Source organism: Phoenix dactylifera, unplaced genomic scaffold, assembly GCF_009389715.1.
Source record: "Phoenix dactylifera cultivar Barhee BC4 unplaced genomic scaffold, palm_55x_up_171113_PBpolish2nd_filt_p 000298F, whole genome shotgun sequence".
Taxonomy (NCBI): domain Eukaryota; kingdom Viridiplantae; phylum Streptophyta; class Magnoliopsida; order Arecales; family Arecaceae; genus Phoenix; species Phoenix dactylifera.
The window spans coordinates 451,165-468,815 of record NW_024067775.1 but is presented as its reverse complement, the minus strand read 5'-3'; the positions used below and the strand labels follow the sequence as shown (position 1 = coordinate 468,815).

At 39.0% G+C, this 17,651-nt stretch overlaps 2 protein-coding genes across 7 annotated transcripts; one reads left to right on the top strand and one right to left on the bottom strand.

The window, feature by feature from the left end:
* Positions 1-1,234: 1,234 nt before the first annotated feature.
* On the top strand, positions 1,235-9,258 carry LOC103706350. Of its 6 annotated transcripts, XR_005507894.1 has the most exons (16): positions 1,235-1,399; positions 2,302-2,427; positions 2,602-2,822; positions 3,104-3,324; positions 3,418-3,475; positions 3,967-4,094; positions 4,187-4,346; positions 4,476-4,779; positions 4,898-4,970; positions 5,063-5,153; positions 5,277-5,334; positions 5,452-5,542; positions 5,970-6,302; positions 6,396-6,590; positions 7,635-8,212; positions 8,358-9,258. XR_005507894.1 is itself a non-coding variant. In XM_039118022.1 (15 exons), exons 3-15 carry the CDS (start codon positions 2,717-2,719, stop codon positions 8,061-8,063), a joined length of 2,235 nt encoding a protein of 744 aa, XP_038973950.1. In that variant the 5' UTR covers positions 1,235-1,399; positions 2,302-2,427; positions 2,602-2,716; the 3' UTR covers positions 8,064-8,342. The 6 variants fall into 6 exon arrangements, 5 of the variants coding, with proteins under 5 accessions (XP_038973950.1, XP_038973949.1, XP_038973947.1 ...); XM_039118022.1 differs by lacking the exon at positions 8,358-9,258 and having other exon boundaries at positions 7,647-8,342; XM_039118021.1 differs by lacking the exon at positions 8,358-9,258 and having other exon boundaries at positions 7,641-8,342.
* LOC103706349 (triosephosphate isomerase, chloroplastic) lies at positions 9,081-17,334 on the bottom strand. The gene is made up of 9 exons (XM_008790414.4): positions 17,059-17,334; positions 15,732-15,758; positions 14,176-14,245; positions 13,456-13,579; positions 12,414-12,498; positions 12,130-12,262; positions 11,745-11,918; positions 10,429-10,511; positions 9,081-9,454 (listed from the first exon to the last, which is right to left on the bottom strand). The coding sequence occupies exons 1-9, from the start codon at positions 17,227-17,229 to the stop codon at positions 9,398-9,400; spliced, it is 924 nt and encodes a 307-aa protein (XP_008788636.1). The 5' UTR covers positions 17,230-17,334; the 3' UTR covers positions 9,081-9,397.
* Positions 17,335-17,651: the final 317 nt, after the last annotated feature.

Genomic DNA, 17,651 nt, shown 5'->3' with positions numbered 1-17,651 from the left:
GAGTAAACTATACCTACTTATGTAGAAATTGAGCAAACTAAAGTTAAACTAAGTTTTTAATTGAATGGAGCTACTCATGAACAGCTTATTCAACGGATAGCCCTAATACGAACTAATGAGGATGAGGTCACAAGATATCCGTGTACCTCCTTATATTTGTCGGAACTCTTCAGCTTCCACCGACTATACCATCTAGCAAAAAAAAAAAAAAAAGGCAACACACACATTCAGTGGCCCCAGCATACTCGAGTAATTCAAATTTCAAAACGATATATTAAAAGACATACTTCATTTATTATTAACGAGCACATCTTTTTGCACCATCATTGAAAGAGCGAACAATTGAAGTGCACCAACTTATGGAAAGAGTGTGTAAACCTATTTACATAAATAATAAAAGAAATTAAATAATGAGATTAAGAATAATCCATTCGCCTTCCCACATGCATTGCACGTGCCTTAGATTTTGTATAACATGATAGTATTAAATGCGCCTCCTAATTTTTTTCTCTCTTAACCAAATTTTTGCAGACACAAATGCAGAACCACCTGTCACAAAAGCCATGCATTTATTAATCCCCTTTCGATCAGGACAAGGGGAGCGGGGTTCATTCAAGGGAGAATCAGAGCCGTCCGTGTGGTAGGGGTGAGTAGATTTCCGGTACTTCCTTACAAATCCGACGGCCCCCAAGACCGTCTTCCATTCCATGGGCGAGGATGGGGACGCTGAGGGGCGCCCCGTTCGAGGACCCGCGCAACGCGATCGAACGGCCTAGAGAAGCCGAGGTTGGCGTACGATTAGATCACAACCGACCAACAAATCACTTTAATGAAGGCGAGAAAAGACACCCGGAGGACACGTGCCAGATAGTTATCAACTGAACCCATCTGCAGACTGCAGGCTTGCAAACAGCAACCACCCAGCCCACGCTCTCATGTTGACGCGGCATGTTCAAAATAGACACGTGTAAAAGGTTGCCAGTTGGCACGGGATTGCATCGGGAGAATACTGTGTGTGCTGTTTGGGAGCGGAGAGCGGCTTCGGTGTGCGTGGGGCGCGTCCGACGTGGCGGACAGGTGGGATACCGCTGTCGGCGGTCGGATTGGGGTCTGGATGGGCGAATGTCAGCCGTCGATTTACCGTGACGTAAGACGGCTTTCGTCGTGCTCCTATAAGAGCACGGAGAGAAGGAGAGAGAGATGCAGGGCTCAGAGAGAGAGAGAGAGAGAGAGAGAGAGGGGGGGTGGGGGGAGGGGGGAGACAACAGAGAGTCGTTTCGGGTTCGGGGGAGAGAGCTTCGAGCTTCCCGTCCTTCGGATCGCTTCTATAGAGAGAGCTGGGAGGACTTGGTGATCGACTGGGCGGCTTCGTTTCCTGAGCCGGCGCCGATTTCGAGGGGTATTTTTTTGATTTTCTCTCTATTTTATGTTGCTTTCTCGCTATCTTCGTCTTTTTATCGAGTTTTCTTGGGGGATGGAGGTCTTTCACCGTTTGTTTGTTGAATGAGTTTCGAGACTTCCTGAGGATCGGAAAGAAAGAAAAAAGTTAGTTTTTTTATCGTTTTTTTTCTTCTTTTTATGAGTTTTCGTGGGGATGGAGGTGTTTCCCCGTCTCTCTGTCGAATGGATTTCGAGACTTCCTGAGGATCGGAAAGAAATTAAAAAAAAGTTGATTTTTTTTCGTTTTTTTCTTGTTTTCTCTATTGAAATTTCTTCGGGGATGGAGGTGTTTCGTGTTCTGTTTCTTTGTTGAAAGCGTCTCAAGCTTTGCTGTGGATCGAGAGAAAAGAAAAGGTTGGGTTTTTATGGTATGAAAACAAAGTTTGGTAGGTGAGAATTTTGGGAGGAGTGGGTGAGGGGATTGAAATAAAAATCGATTTTTGTTTCGCTTTTATTGGTTTGGAGATTGGAAATGGCATCGGTTTGTTCCTCCCTTTTTCTGGACTTGGTGCACGGAAGGGCAAGAGTCTTGTTTTTGGTGTAGATTAGAATAATGGTTTTTTTTTTTTTAACAGTGGAAAAGAATAAAGATCGAAGTTTTATTGGAGATTCGTGGATTATTTGTCTGTTTTCCTTTTTTTCTTCTTTATATTCCGAAAGATCCCGTGAATGTTTTGGGTAAAAATTCTTTTCCTCTATCTTTCTCTGTGCTTTAATGGATGGCAACGAGAACCAGATTCTTCTCTGGCTCCCAGGACGAGGTCGCCTTTCCCTTTTCCTCGTTTTTTTGGCTTTCTTTCTTTCTTTCTTTTTTGTTCCTCTCTTATTCTTTGCTTATATTTTTCTTGTTTCTGGTCTCAGTTTCCTCGCTGACATAGATCTCAGATGATCGCGCTTGCTGCCAGTTTCTCAGCAGCTGAGGCGAAAGAGAAATCCCGGTTTCCATTACTAAGAGAGAGAAAAACATCTCCTTTGGCCTAAAAATAGGTAAAAAAAGGTGCTCTCTTATTACTCCCCACCGGGCATCTCGCCTTTCATTTCGCTTCCCCCCTTCACTCCCCCATTCGCGTGTTCTTTAAAACACATGAATGCAGATATATTCATTAAAGCCGATACAAGAATGCTGTAAATTCTCTCCTTTTTTGCCTCCTCTGTCACTAGGTTCATCTGGGCGTGGCCTTGACTTCCTTAGAACTTGAAGAAGAGGAGAGAAAGAGAAGGAAAGAGAAGGAGAAGATCTGATCGTTTGATTGATGCGGGTGGGGGTGGATCAGATATGGACAAGGAAAGATCTCGGGATTTGATGATGCGAGGCAGAAGCTCGGGGAGTCGTCGGCTCTCGCCCGCAAGGCGACACCCAATGCGCTCCGCCTCTCCTATCGGTACTTTGTTACTTACCATCTTTAACTCTGTTCCCTTAAACCCCCAAGATACCCTTCTTCTCTTCCTTAATTTATACTTCCACTGAGGAAAGTCTGTTTCTTTTGTTCTTTTTTTCTCCGTCCTTTTTCCATTCAAATAGAGCCAAGCAAGCTTTTTGGTTTTATACAGTGAACTCCTTGTCTTTTGTGTACTCTGTTTTTTTCTGAAGCAAAATGTATCTTTTTGGTTGAATTTTGAATTTGATTTGCTGGAGTCGAGCTTGCTCTGTTTTGTTCTGCAGTTTATGATAAAGGCGATGGTGGGGATAAGGGGGGATATGGGAGCGTGCCATCGAGTTGGAAAAAAGAGAAGGTCAGGGTCTCGAGGTCGCGCAACAATGAGGCAGAAGGCAAGGTGGGTGGTGCTGGGTCGGAGGGGGAGGAGGGGGATCCTTTTCGTCCGCCACTTACGACCACCACCAACAGCGTGACTGCTCGGAAGAGAGTTAGGCTCCATGGAAAGGTTGGATTTTTTCCCCTTTTGATGACAAGCTGACCAAGTTTATGCAAATCTATCCGTTTAGTTGCTAATGATTACAACTTTTTTATGCTATAGACATCGGAGGATTGCGATGCTGTGGATCCTGCATCAGTGCCTAGAAAATTACGGTCAGGTATAAGGAAATGGAAAGGGATGCTTCCAACATTCAATTACTTTTGACTCTTTTTAGAGAAGTTTGACTCCTCTACTGTATCAAATTCGATGGTGTTATGAGCTGATTTTTTTTTTTTTTGAAGTTCTTCAGAAGGCTTATTTGTAAGGTTGTTAGGGAGTCATTATTGTAATAGTGTCAATCCAAAGGAATCTTTACTTCTTTGAAGAGGATTATAAATAAAAAGAGCTAGTAATGAGATCTTAAATCTGTCACTAACGAATGTGGTGTTATTCATGCTGATGTTTAGGGGTTATGCTTGCTGCCTTTCTTAGACTTTTACAGGGTTATGTATTTTTTTTCATTTTTTCAAGTTATTTTGCGGCACATGCAGATGCTGTGCAGTTGAAGTCTGGTATTTAAGTTTGTCTTGCAAAATCTTGGATTGCAGTCGTCTCTTTTATGACTTATTGGCATCAGTATGTTTATACTTCATTGTTTTTCTGCTTCAGCTATAAACAAACGCAGCAACCAATCGGCATCTCCACCATTGCCAGATACAAAGAAGAAACGCCATTGTACCTCTAGCGATGCCCAGCTGCCCTATATCGTTGATGAGAATAAGTCCGAGCAAAATACGGTTGGTCATGCACTTTTTTTTCCCATTTTGTTACATTTCCATGTTTACGTATTTCAATTTATTGAATCTTGGATTTTTTTTCCTTAAAATAGTTAACTAACTCCATGACCAAAGATGAGGAAGAGGTCGCTGAGACTTTGTTTTCATTGGCCAATATGATGCCTATTTGCGAGCCAATTGAGGACAACGAAGAACGAAAAACATCAGAAGATATGTCAAACATGAATGCCACCAACGCTTCTCATTCGGAAGGTTCAGTTCACCCTCTCTCTCTCTCTCTCTCTCTCTCTCCTGATAAAGATTTCTTTAGGTTGCCAAAAATGTTTAGTATCTTTTCATTTTTTTTATTATATTCAAGGAACCTAGTTTGTGATTTTGCAGCTTCGAAAGAAGAGGATACAAATAATTCACAGCCATGTGTTGCTAATGAAGTGATAGATCTTGCTTCATGTTTAGAGGAACCTGTTAGCGAAACTGCAAAGGGTGAACCTGCTTTGGAGCATCCTGCCGTCATCTCAGCAAGGCCAGCTATTGAGCCAGAACCAAACAAGTCTGCTCAATCTGATGTTCATGCAACTCTTCTTTTGTCTAAAATTGATCATGCGGAGAGCCCATCTTCTTCGATGAATGCTGCTAATTCATTAAAATCTTTTGGAGCTTCATCTCAGTATTACTCTGGAAATGGGTTTGTAACTTTTATATCATACCATGCTTTTGCTAGGCTAGCTATTGGACCAGAAGTCTCTTCACTCCAGATACTATACTTCTTTCCTGATTTTCCTTACTGGTGGATTTACCTGTAGATCGCTTCAACCAACACAACATGATGCCCTTCCAGCTCTTCCTACGCAAAAACCAGATATCGTGCTTTGGCCAGTAATGCATGCTTCTTTACCTGAAATTGATTACAATCTGTATTAAGTTTCTTCGACTTCTGAAATGATTTATTCGTGCATTTTTTTCTTCAGTTTGGATCCACTGGATCTGCTGCAGTGAAACATGAAGTGCAGGCAGATGAGCAGAGAATGGACACTGGTACAAATGTTGGGCATCGGGAAGGTATCAATTTTGTACCAGGAAAAAGACAATTCTTAGATTCAAAAACAATGAACCGCCTATGTGTTAAATAACGTGGCTTCATGTCTCTCCGCTGACTGTAGTTTAATTTATTTGCTTTATCAGAAATTGATCCTTCGGTGCGTCCTGGTTTGCTTAGTGTTACACAAGCACCTTTGACAATGTAATTCCGCAAACCTTAGTCTTTGCTCTCAATGTGGAACTCCTTGTGTGCCCTGTTTTCTCAGAATGGTAGGTTCTGCCATCATCCATTGTCTAATAATTGCATATAATTTCCCAGGTTGCCTCCAAGTAAAACTGCAGCTTGGCCAGGATCTGCTACTAGTACTGTTGGACTTAATTCATCTGGAAATGGTATTCCAACTGAAAAGGTGATGTGCCTCTTTTGCACCATGATTTGTCTTTTTATTTCTAAAACTTTCAGAGGGAAGAAACGTGCACTAGAGAAAGAGAGAGAAGCTCCTCTTATGAACCCCAGCCTCTTTGTTTTCATAGACCTATGCTCACGTTTCGAATTCTTGTTCTTTGTATTTAGAAGCCTCTTTTTTTTTGACCCTTGGCTTTTGAGGTCTTTCTTGCATGCAAAAATCAGGTCTCGGTATATCACATTTTATAAGGGGGGCATTAGCTTTACAGGCTTCTTAAGTCACAAATGCTACATTCGCATGGAATAGAAAACTGTTAATCCAAAATGGCCCATGTCACTGCTCCTTCTGAAGCTTGGTTGCACTTAATAGTTCTTTCTTTTGAACATTATCAAAAAATTCACCTTTCTTTATATCCTTATTCACCATGCAGCATCCGGCAATGCATCTTAATGTGTTGTCGTTACGGAAGAAGTGCACTGCTCATGTGTACTTAACCCATCTCATCCGGCACCATCAGAACATGGAGAGGGAGAGCTCGCTGTCAAAATCCAAGGAGGGATCAAATATGGGTGCACCAGCAGCAGCCAACAAGACAGCTGGGCTAAGAAATGGGCTGATGAACTGCATGGCTTCTGCTGGAACCAACGGTTTCTTGATGGAGACGAATGCACGCGAAGCCAGAATTCAAATGTTACGTAGTGAAAAGCTTCTCCAAGCTCAGCAGGCTTCCACATCATCTGAAACCTATGCTCCACAGAAGCAGGTAATAAGTAGTGTGATTGCCTTTCCATCCTCATTTTCTTGTAGTTTAATTTCTTATTGCTGATCTTGTATCATCCTGGCATCTTTCCATCAGACTGGTGATTTCCTATCCTTGTCGGCTGGTGGCGAAACTAGTAATTCTGGAAATCGGGTCGAGTTATCCGGGCAGCCTCATTTTCCTTTCATGCATCCACAGGCCCCACACCATTCTGTCATGCCCTTAGGTTTCCCTCATGTTCCTCACATGACACCTTATCCAGAAAAGCTATCATCTGCAGCTGCTCAACAGGTGCACTCTAGTATCTTGTCCTCTCAAATTCATCACAGTTTGGTGCCAACTTTTATTTGCTTCTGGCTGTCTCCATTCTTAATTTTTACATCATCTCAATTACATAAGATGCAGACGGCCAATTGGATGTCATGGAGGCCATGAAACCCTCAATAAATATGCTCTGCCTGTTAGAAATTCACTCTCTCAGGACACCTTTCTAGATAAGGATAGAGAGAGAGAAACACCTAATAATGAAAGATGAGTGCATGTATCATCAGCTTACATGGTTTTTTTTTGGGGTTTTTTGCATTAATACCCTCCTAAATATCGATTTTGGCATGAATATCCTTCTAAAATTTATATTTATATATATACCCTCGTAAAACACTTGTTTTGCTATTCTATCTTTTTTTTATTCTTATTTTTGCATATGTACCTATGCCATCTAACACTATTAAAACATTAATGGTTTCAAATTAAAATAACTAAAATACCCTTAATGGGTAGCTGTGTAAAAAGAAACATTTATAAGGCGATCGTAATGGAGGACAAAAAAGTAATTTTAAAATTCTATTTTATTTTTAATTAAAATAAATATGGTTTTTATTAACAGTATTAGAAGAACCATTATATTAGGGGCATTTGTGCAAAAACAATGTTTTATGAGGGTACAGAAATAAATATAAATTTTTAGAGGGTATTCATGCAAATTTGAATTTGTAGAAGGGTATTCATGCAAAAAAAGAAAAAAAAGAAAGGAAATGCCTTATGATAAAACTTTTTGAAGAAAAAATGAAGCCATAATTTAGAGTTTCCTTTAGATGCTGCTATGAATGTTTTGGATACCTTGGTCGCAAAGCATATGCATTTGCAACCGATCTATTATAATATTGTATAATGATGATAGAAGTTCTTAGAAGGGACCTGAGGACACACTTTACGCATGGGAAGCATAGCGTGCCGTCCAAATCATCTGATCCCACTCATTGCTCGTCTTGTTATGTTTCCTATCAAGACATATTAAGCATGACATGTTGAAGCTGCTTTGTTTTTTTTATATAGTTGCAGTTGCAGGTACCGCAGTACATGGGCAGCACATTCTATGGGCCACAGATGGTCCATGCAGGAGGCACGAGGCCACCACAGCAACAACATCAGCAGCCGATGTGGCCCACCTATTTGGCCCACTATAGGCCCCCAATGGGTGTCCCAGTGTGGCAGAATGGGAGGCTGCATGGCATGTCCCGTCAGCTTCGCCTCTGTCCTCCGGCTTCAGCACCAATCTCTCCTTCCCCTGCTGTAGAGGCGCATGCTGGAGCCCATCACCCACTCAACCCACCACAACAGCACCACCTTCATGCTAATCCCTCGTCGTCGTCGTCGTCATCTAGGACAAGGCATCATCACCTCAATGGTCTCCTGAATAATGGCGGATTCCGTCTCGAAGTTACATCACCGTTGCAGCTGCTTTGCAATGCGCAACGCTCCTGAAAACCTGGATGATAAGATGGATGAGGCTGGTCTGTCACATGTGTTCGTCTCTGGATCATACTTGTTGCTGCATTCTCACCACCATTTCGGCGGCCTGAAGATGGTCATTCTATGGATCTGGCTGCTCGAGATAATTGCGGACGACTCAGGTAAAAGCACCTTGAGAGCACAGCTGCACTTTTGCATGGTATAGTGAAATTTTCAGTATCGTTTTATAACATTGATTAGGTAAGAGGTAAGAATCAGTGTGGTCGTTAAAATGTAATTTAGTTTAAAATGTCTGTACTTTGATAGGTTCTATTGGATAAATAAGACAGGTAAGTAGAACAATCTTCGGATCCTCTTTCAGCATGTTGAGATGCAGTGTGATGATGTGCCATGGCAACAAGGCTGAAAGCTGTGGACAGTTAGATATCTTGGTCAATGGCTGTAGTTGTTGGAGTTCATTGCGCTTCCTGAACTCCCATTGTCCTTATAGCAGTCCGAGTCTTGCTTCCCTATAATGGTGAAGCAAGAGGTTGAACTTCTATAGTTTCATATAAACCCGAACTACCCTTGTGCCATGGGAACCTGGAGGCCATTGGTGCTGCTGTTTTATTTTCCAGCAGAGCCGGGCGCTGTTCATTGGGTAGCGTAGATAAAAACACTCCAGAGATGTGCCCCCTTCCATCAGAGAAGAAAAGAGGTTGTTCACCGGGTAGGGAAGATGAAACACTCCAGAGATAAGCCCCTTGCATCAGATGGTGTTTATATGCCGGTGACAATCGAGTGCAAATTGTTTTGTTGTTTAGAAATGCAGTGCTTCTTCACTAGTAATAAGAGGAAAGAAAGACAAAATACAAAGCAAGTCCAGAATGTAATATAGATAATGGTGTTCACCGGCCAAAAGCAGTCTTGTTTGAGATTATTAAATATCCCCACAGCAGTTCAGTTGGAATTAATCCAGTGGTTCTTTCAGGCACCAACACATTTTGTGTGTGAGAGAGAGAATGAGAGAGAGAGAGAGAGAGCACTTCATAAAGGTTGGACAACTGAATACAGATAAATATGAAACACAAAGTACCACGTCAAGAATTAGACGGCTTTGTTCATGCATTTTATGGCTCTATACCAGCAACAAAAGTGATAATACATGCAAAGAAGAAATCAAGGCAACGTTGACTGATACAGCTTTCGTGATAACATTCAGGCGAGGTCAAAACAAGGTAAGAACATGAATTTATTCATTACAGATTACCAAAATGAGATCATGACGAAGGTCAGAGTTATAACCCTTTTGAATGGAGGAGCTGCCACCTGACCTTATTCGTGATTATCTGACTTCAAATGGATAGTCAAACGGCAACTTTCTTTGAAGTCACTGAGTTGACAATTGTGGCAAATTCTGGTCCCTGCAGAACCAACAAAAACAGCAATGGTCCCTGTAAGTCACTCATTATAAACTATAAAAATCAGCAGTAATTATGATAATACAAAACTACTAGAAAGCTTTAAGCCGGTGCAGGCATGAGCTTACACCTTCATGTGGGACCCAAAAAACAAATCCTTGCATCAACTGGCACTTCAATGCTCACCCTTGCAATTTGGTGGGATGAGAATGGAGGGCAAACCTACTGCTTACAATATATATATAGTTTTTTGAAGGTTGAAATGAGGGACCTACTGCCTACAATGTTGCTTGCTTGGTTACAGATGAGGGGGTGTGCCCTTTTAGATTGCCCATTCGATATGCAGTTGTTTCTTTTCACAATAGTAATCAAACTTAGAATATATATATATATATTTTAAAAGACAATCAAACAACCCTACAGCTTTTAGTAATTGCATGACTTATAATGATAGGTACTTAAAACTTTTTAAAATATTGTCCATATTTGTTTTTATCGGTATATACAAAGTTAAGAAACAAGGTTATTAAACTAATCTTAAGAAAGGGATCTCATCAGAACAACATTTCTCAGTATACGGAAAAAGAATGGAAATTAGCTTATTGTTTTATGTAGCTTATTATTTTATATTAAGATCATTCCAATGTTAGTAATGATACAAATGCCTATAAATATAATGGTTTCTGAAACAAAGTCAAAAATCCGTTTTGTGGCATTTTTTGATGAGTCCTGGTTTGAGCTATTTTAGCTCGTTTGCATCAAAATAGACCAGGGACCTACAAAGGAATTATCTTATATCATGTTCAGTTGCAAGAAATGAAAAAACAAATCCATCTCGTAACATATGAGTTTGGTACAACTAGGATCCCTCATAGAGGAATTTGCCTTTCATTATTTAGTAATGCAACAAAAATTCAAGGAGAAAACAAGTGACTAAAATGTTCTTTGTGAATAGCAGCAGTGCCCCATGAGCATACCTTTAAAGATGCACCTCCAACAAGAAATCCATCAATATCTTCTTGCTTTGCAAGTTCTGAACAATTGCTCCCATTCACAGAACCTGTAAAACAGAGCATCAATTCAACTCTATAGCCGTATGAGCAAATAAAATTAGAAAGCACCTAAACACTGAATACAAAACTATCATTACATACAGTAAGATTACTAAAGCCTAGGAGATGAACCTACAGGTTAGCATACATGCAAATCCCTCCTGGAATCATATCATAAGGATACCTATAGCCACCAGTTAATTAAATAGGTCGACATGCAATATACAGTTATCAAATATGAGGAGAGTAAGTTCATACATTAGCCACCAACACTACGGAATCGTTCATAAACAAAGTTTTGGCACTCAATTGTCTAGGGGATATCAGGTTAAACTATGCCAGAAATCATTCAGCATATGCTTACATAACAGTGCATAATGATAGGACATTTCTTGGACCAAATGCCACATTTTCTTGAACATCTCTTATCAACCTCCACTCTTCCTCACCGAAGAGAAAGAAAGAAAAAAAAAATAGATAGAAAGATGAAGAAAATTAAGAGGTGGATACACGAAGAAGGGTCTTTTCCCTCCACAGAAAAACAAAAAAGAGGGAGGAGAGAGAAAGAGAGAGGAAGAAGAGAAGAAAAGAAAGAAACTGAATAATCCCATCCTATTGGAGTGCTAATAAGGTGTTACATAAACTTTGGTATCTGTATATCAAGAATTTGTATTGATGAAGAAACTTCATTTGGTTTTCTTCATTTTCTTTTCTTTCTGCACAAGTACCTGTGGGGGCGAACAATCACAATTTTTCCTTAGAAAGTGCAGAGTTTATGTGTCTACTCGAGAAAATCACAAACAAATTTACTGCCAACCAAGGGTTTGAGTTCTGAGTACTGTTGCATGCCATGCCAACAGGTGTTTGCAGTGGGCAAACATGTGCTGGGCTCAGGAACTGACTGAACCCAGGGTGTTTGTATCACAGAGTACTGATGCACAAAGATCTGGCTCGGGTCAATATGGCTGAGTACTGGGCTGTTTTTCTTTCAAAAAAAAAAAACACACCCTTTTTGGGGGCAGCACTGGAATCCATACCATCAACACAACAACCACCACCTCACTGATCACATCACTAAAACAGCATAATGACAAGAGTTCCTTGACCAAGGTTACCAAACTAAGACAAAATGTGACACATTTTAGAACCTAATTCTATCATCTCATAGTAATAGATCTGTAAATAAGGCATATAAGTAAATCTATATGGCAATGGACAAATTTACAGTTGTAAACAATTACCTCCATAGATAATACGAGTACTAGACGCAACCTCAGCTGAAATGTTCTTCTTGATCCAATCACGAACAGCAACATGCACTTCCTGAGCCTGTTCAGGAGTAGCCACTTTTCCAGTGCCAATAGCCCATACAGGCTCATATGCAATTACGACATTTTCCCAGCTTGTAATACTATCTGAACGAAATAATGAACGAGAAGACGTATCAGAAATTATAAGTCCTATTCTTCTGCAGCAACATGTACAAAGTTGTGACATGAAAAGGTTAACATCATAGTTAGCCTTAAATAGGAATGCTTCATGAATGGGGATTCACACAGATGGCCTCATATAGTTAAGGTATGATTTGATGGTTATAGTTGTAGAAACACAAAGCAAACAATTTACCTGCAAAAGCCTGCATCTGCCGAAAACAGACATCAAAAGTTTTTCCTGCTTCTCTTTCTTCTAACTTCTCTCCTATGCACGCGATAACCTTAAGATTCTGGCTCAGGGCATATGCAGCCTTTTTCCCAATAAACTGAAAGTAAAAAAAGTATTTTTATCTGTTACAAACTTGAGTTAAGTCAGACAAGTGAATATTAAATCCCTGACTTTGTTTCACCAAATACAAGGGTCATTGACTAGTTAATATGTCAAAAGCATTTATGTCTTAATTCTCTAGCTGGAACCTGGTCATCTTCACCGATAATATGTCTGCGCTCAGAATGCCCAAGAATAACCCACTTGCACCCCATATCTATCAGTTGCTCTGCACTGTACATAGTGAACAGAAAAATTAGCAACTGCATGATGGCATAGCTACATGACCCAAGAAATTATTTTGTTAAGAAAATCAGAAGAAAACGAGAGAATGGCTACAAGCAAGTTAGAGAAAGTAAATATTAGTTATCTGCCGATGGATAAAGATAACTTCAACTTGCACATTATCATAATGCATAGCCAGATGAGCTAAAGGTAAAGGTAATATCAAAAGATGTGTGTTTATATCTGCTGATATTTTAAATGCTAATGAGTATCGAGACACAAATTTATGTCTTTGAGAACTCTTGGGAAATTAAATTATCAGGTGGATGTGATAAGAAATCCAGTTAGGTCATCCGCACACCATTTTAACCAAACTTTCCTGGTAAGTGCCTTGATCCTTATATCACCACTCAGGACAGGGACAGATTGTCGCATACTCCAAATTGCTTCCATGCTCAGTTGTTGCAAACCTGATACGTGAAATGGACAAAGCATTGAGGAAATTTATTAAGGCCATCCGAGAGAACTTGGAGCAGATCTTTATTTATTGTTTGAAAGATAGAAGCAAAGCACCAGTTAAATTTAGGAATAATCATCAGTTGTCCATTAATAGCGGTAAGGCTGCAAGTGCATTGCACAATCCCTGGGTGCATGAAAGAACATAAAGAATATAAAGAAAAATAATTTTAGCATTAAAATGTATCAAAAATATTGTTATGTTGCATTATGGTCACCTTTTCTTAGAATTATAATCATATTTTTAAGGGATGCACATCAATGGAATAACAATCATGTTTTATGAAAAAGAAAGAAGGGGGCCAAGAAATGCCAAACATGCCCTAAGATTCAAAAAATTAAAACTTAGGAAGTCAGCAATGCCGAACGAGCCATAGAAACAAGTCTATGCTGTTTCCATAGAAAAATGAAACAGATACGGAGAAAGTACAAGTTTCCAGTTGCCATGACCTTATTTCTCCAGTGAATGCTCCACCTTTTCCAACCCAACAATTCTGAGCAGAAATATCAATATGATCCGTCAATGAATTATTCACCTGATCAATGTAGATAAATGGTGGTGCTACGACCACATCTGCATTATCAACATGAAAAAAGAAGTCAGGAGACCTTCAGAATTAAATTGATAGATGCTCACCAAAAAAAAGTTATGTTACAGGAAGCATTCATAAAATTATGCAATTAAGAATTTATCAGTCTTAGGAGAGTTTGCATGCAATAGATTAGATTTAGATGTATTAATCACAGAGCTAGCATAATGTGCATAATCAAACTAGCATTTCAAGTAATGCTGGGTAAGCCCACTGTAAGGATGGCTTTCAGCCTCTGAGATCTCAACCAAGATATCAATATGTATTGGTATCAAGCAATTCACCAATACAATATTTGGCTTATTATATAATCACATTCTTGCTCTATTAACATTTTTATATTTCAGTTATTATACATTGGCCAAGATGTTGAGATATATCTCAGTGATTTTAAAATTCTTCAGCCTTCCTTTTTAACTGAGATAAACTGATATATATCAGTTAAGCCTCTTATTGGACACATGCCAAGATAACCGAGTTTTCTATGATTAAAAACTTTTATTGTAAATAAAAGGCCTACTCCATTGTAGTTGCATGTTGAGGCAACATAAAGACAGTAAAGAGAAACAAATCGGCTTACCAACATTATTTTCCATTTTAGCATCATTTAAGTCAGCAACAAGTTTGCTAACAGAGTCCTTCGTTCCATTCTAATGAGAAAATAAAAAGAAATAACAAATTAGGTGAAATCGTAAATTTACAAACAATAGCTTATCAACGAACACAAACTCCAATACAAAAGAAGTTAATCTTAGAAAAAACTGAGAGGAAATGAAAATCAAACTTCAAAATTTATCAAAGTCAAAGTAACATGAATTATAGCGATTAATTTATATAATTTCAAACATCATGAAATGAGTGGAGAACTTTGAAGTCACATATATGAAAGCACATGATTCAAGATTGGCTAGAATGGTAGCAAAATACCATGATACCTTTCTACAAACAAATGAATAAGAAACAGAACATGATATTTGATAAACCATGCAAGTTCAACTCTTTATACCTTATGCATTTTACTCTAGGAAGCAATGTATATGCTACTACATCACTATATTCATATATGGTCCAGGAAAATTTACACGAATTACTTTTATGGCTATGGCTAATGATCTAAAGTATAATAAAAGATTAAAAGAAGCTTGTCTCAAGAATGTATGCAGTCCTTGATGGAAATGAACAGGAAAAGAATCATAAGCTAAACACAAATAGTTGGAATAGAATTAATTAGACAATTATCAGTCAGAACACTTGGTCCTTTCTCCATGAGTATCTTGCTGTCAAATTTTTATGTCCTCCGGATGGTAGAACCTTTTAGTATGTTATTTCTTTGACAAGAAACAAATTTCATTTAAAAAGACATGTTAATGATTATGCTATTGCACCTGGATTACATGACATATATAAAATTATTAATCATCACAGCTTTAAATAAGTTGTAAATTTATCATGAACAACTAGTTTCTAGGTAAATCATGTTTCCTTATTCTAACTCCAAAATCAACAACCACATGTCTAGTTGTCTATGGATCACTCTCTACTACTGTCTGTACTACTTCTCACTCAGATTTGCTATGACTAGGAGGCCCCCTGGAATGCCTAGTCTCCAAAACATTTCATTCCACGGAGATTCTTGTCTGCGTACGAAGAGTTGCATTGTCGCATGATACTCTTGCTCAGCTTTTCCATCCTCACATATCTCAGAGATAGCATTGCGAAACAATGTAATTTCATATATCTTGATGGTAAGCTCTCAAGATATAACTAATTTCTCCATCTAACAATAAATTGAAGTTGAGCAGAGCATAAACTATCTTTACCAGCAAAAATTATTATGTGATTTTGAATACTAGTTAATTCCTACATAAATTCCCCAAGTACATTGCTATTGCCCCCGTCATGCATGCATGCAATCCCAGTATTGCAAAACTGATCTCATCATGTCAGGTATTGATAACACATGTCAAAGCTTATTTTCTATGCTACAAACTCTGTTAAATAACAACAGCTTTCCTCTCTTCTACTCACAGGAGAGCAAATTTCTAATGATCAATTAGCTGCTGGAAGTATTGGCTCTCAATAAAAGGAAAAATATAGAAAAAAAAAGAAATAGAATATAACAAGAATTATACTTACGCATTTCCAATTTCCTCCAACAAAAAACTGCAAGCACAAGAAAAGCAGAGTATTAGAAACAAAAAAGATTATCAGGATTTAAATTTCTTGTGAAAATAGTTGTCTTCGTATACAATGTAAAACAATGAAAATCTAGATAATTCTTCTTAAAACATACATGAAAAGAAATAAACTTCAATGATCATATATCCAGTCATGTCACCACAAGTAGGAACTTAAACATTACATACTACTAATGCTAGAATTCTTTATAAGAAGAATTATTTTTTTAATTACATTAATTGCAGTATAATCCTGGAATTCATCTAAGAAAGTTATTTCCAATATTTCAAGAATTGTGGAATTGCAGGATCCCAGTCTCTCCAACTCTCCATCCTCTGGCCTCCTCATTTAGCGGCCAGCCATATAATCAAGTCATCGAATGGCTTGCTTTATCACAATATGAATCTTTCATATTAAATGTTACGATTGCAGGATCCCGATCTCTCCAACTCCTCCATCTCCTGGCCTCTGGCCTCCTCATTTAGTGGCCAACCATCTAATCAAGTTACCAGGTGTCTTCCTTTGTCACGATATAAAGCTTTCATATGAACTGTTACTACCTGACAATACTTGGTACTTAAAGCCATTGACATGGTACAAATCCGTTGTACCTTGGTGGAAGGTACCCATCAGCAAGTATCACAAAACATCAATGCAAAGCCTTATGGTAATTGATTAATAAACCACCGCGCTTGGTGATATTCTCTCAGCATGATCAAGTCCTTATTAATGGATTACAGTGTCAATATAGTACTGATTACGTATTCCTCATAGGTTTGTTGTTTAAAATCCACATTATTTTTTAATAAATTTGAAACAACCAAAGTCGTTCCTGTATTCACATAGAGACATATTCCTTAAATACATAAATCCATAATCATACTTTTGAAATAAATAAAAAGCTCTTTTTTATCACAGTCCTATATATTCTACCCTCCAAAACTTTCTAAAATTTAGATATAGTAGAGTCTCTATCAAATCTATTAACTTATGACAGTCTTTGCTTAAAACAACCACCACTGCAATCGTTCCCCCCAATCGAATAAACAAACACAAACGATAAAAAACTGCTTAGACAACTGCCAATCTAAATCAATCATGAAAGCTAAAAATTAGGGATCTGCTAACAGTACATACGAAACGTTTCACTTAAATCAATCAAAAAAAATCAGATGTAAATCTAATCTGACTCAATCCGGTTCAAAGATTATAACTTTTCCCAAAACAAATGCCAGCAGAAGACCAAAAGGGTCAAATATCAAAATCAGAAGGGGTAAGGAATCACTTTTCCTGTTCCGGCCATGGCGACGACTCCTCTGGGAGCTCTTCGAGTAGAAAAGAAGCGGCGTTGAGAGCCAACGCGATGGAAGAAGAGGGTGGAGGACAAGGAGGGGGCACGCTCGCTTGCAACGCCGAGCCCCAAGAACTGAGGTACCAGAGATGACGCCGCCGCCATTGCCTTCGTCCCTTGCTCTCCCTCCTCTCTCTCTCTCTCTCTCTCTCTCTCTCGACCACACCAACCACCACGAAGCGAGGAAAAAAATAAAGATATATTTTTTTGTTCTTTTTTCACCTTCGCTCCCGTTCTTTTTATTTGTACACATATTTTTCGGAATTTGGAGCGAAGAGAAAGTACTAGGTTTATCGGATCGCCCCGGAGGCTGTCTTCATTGGACACGTATTCGGAGAATCCAGCAGGTTGGGATGCGAGCAATGTTATGAGTCGCCGACTCTAATAAGACGAAAAGGTTCTTTACCAACGTGGCACATAGTTATTGGACAAGTCAGTTGCCATGTAAGCCGTGGGCCCCATGTAGTTCCGTTGTGTACATGACGGGGTGCGCAACCCAGAACATTTTCCGTGCTTGATAGGGATGG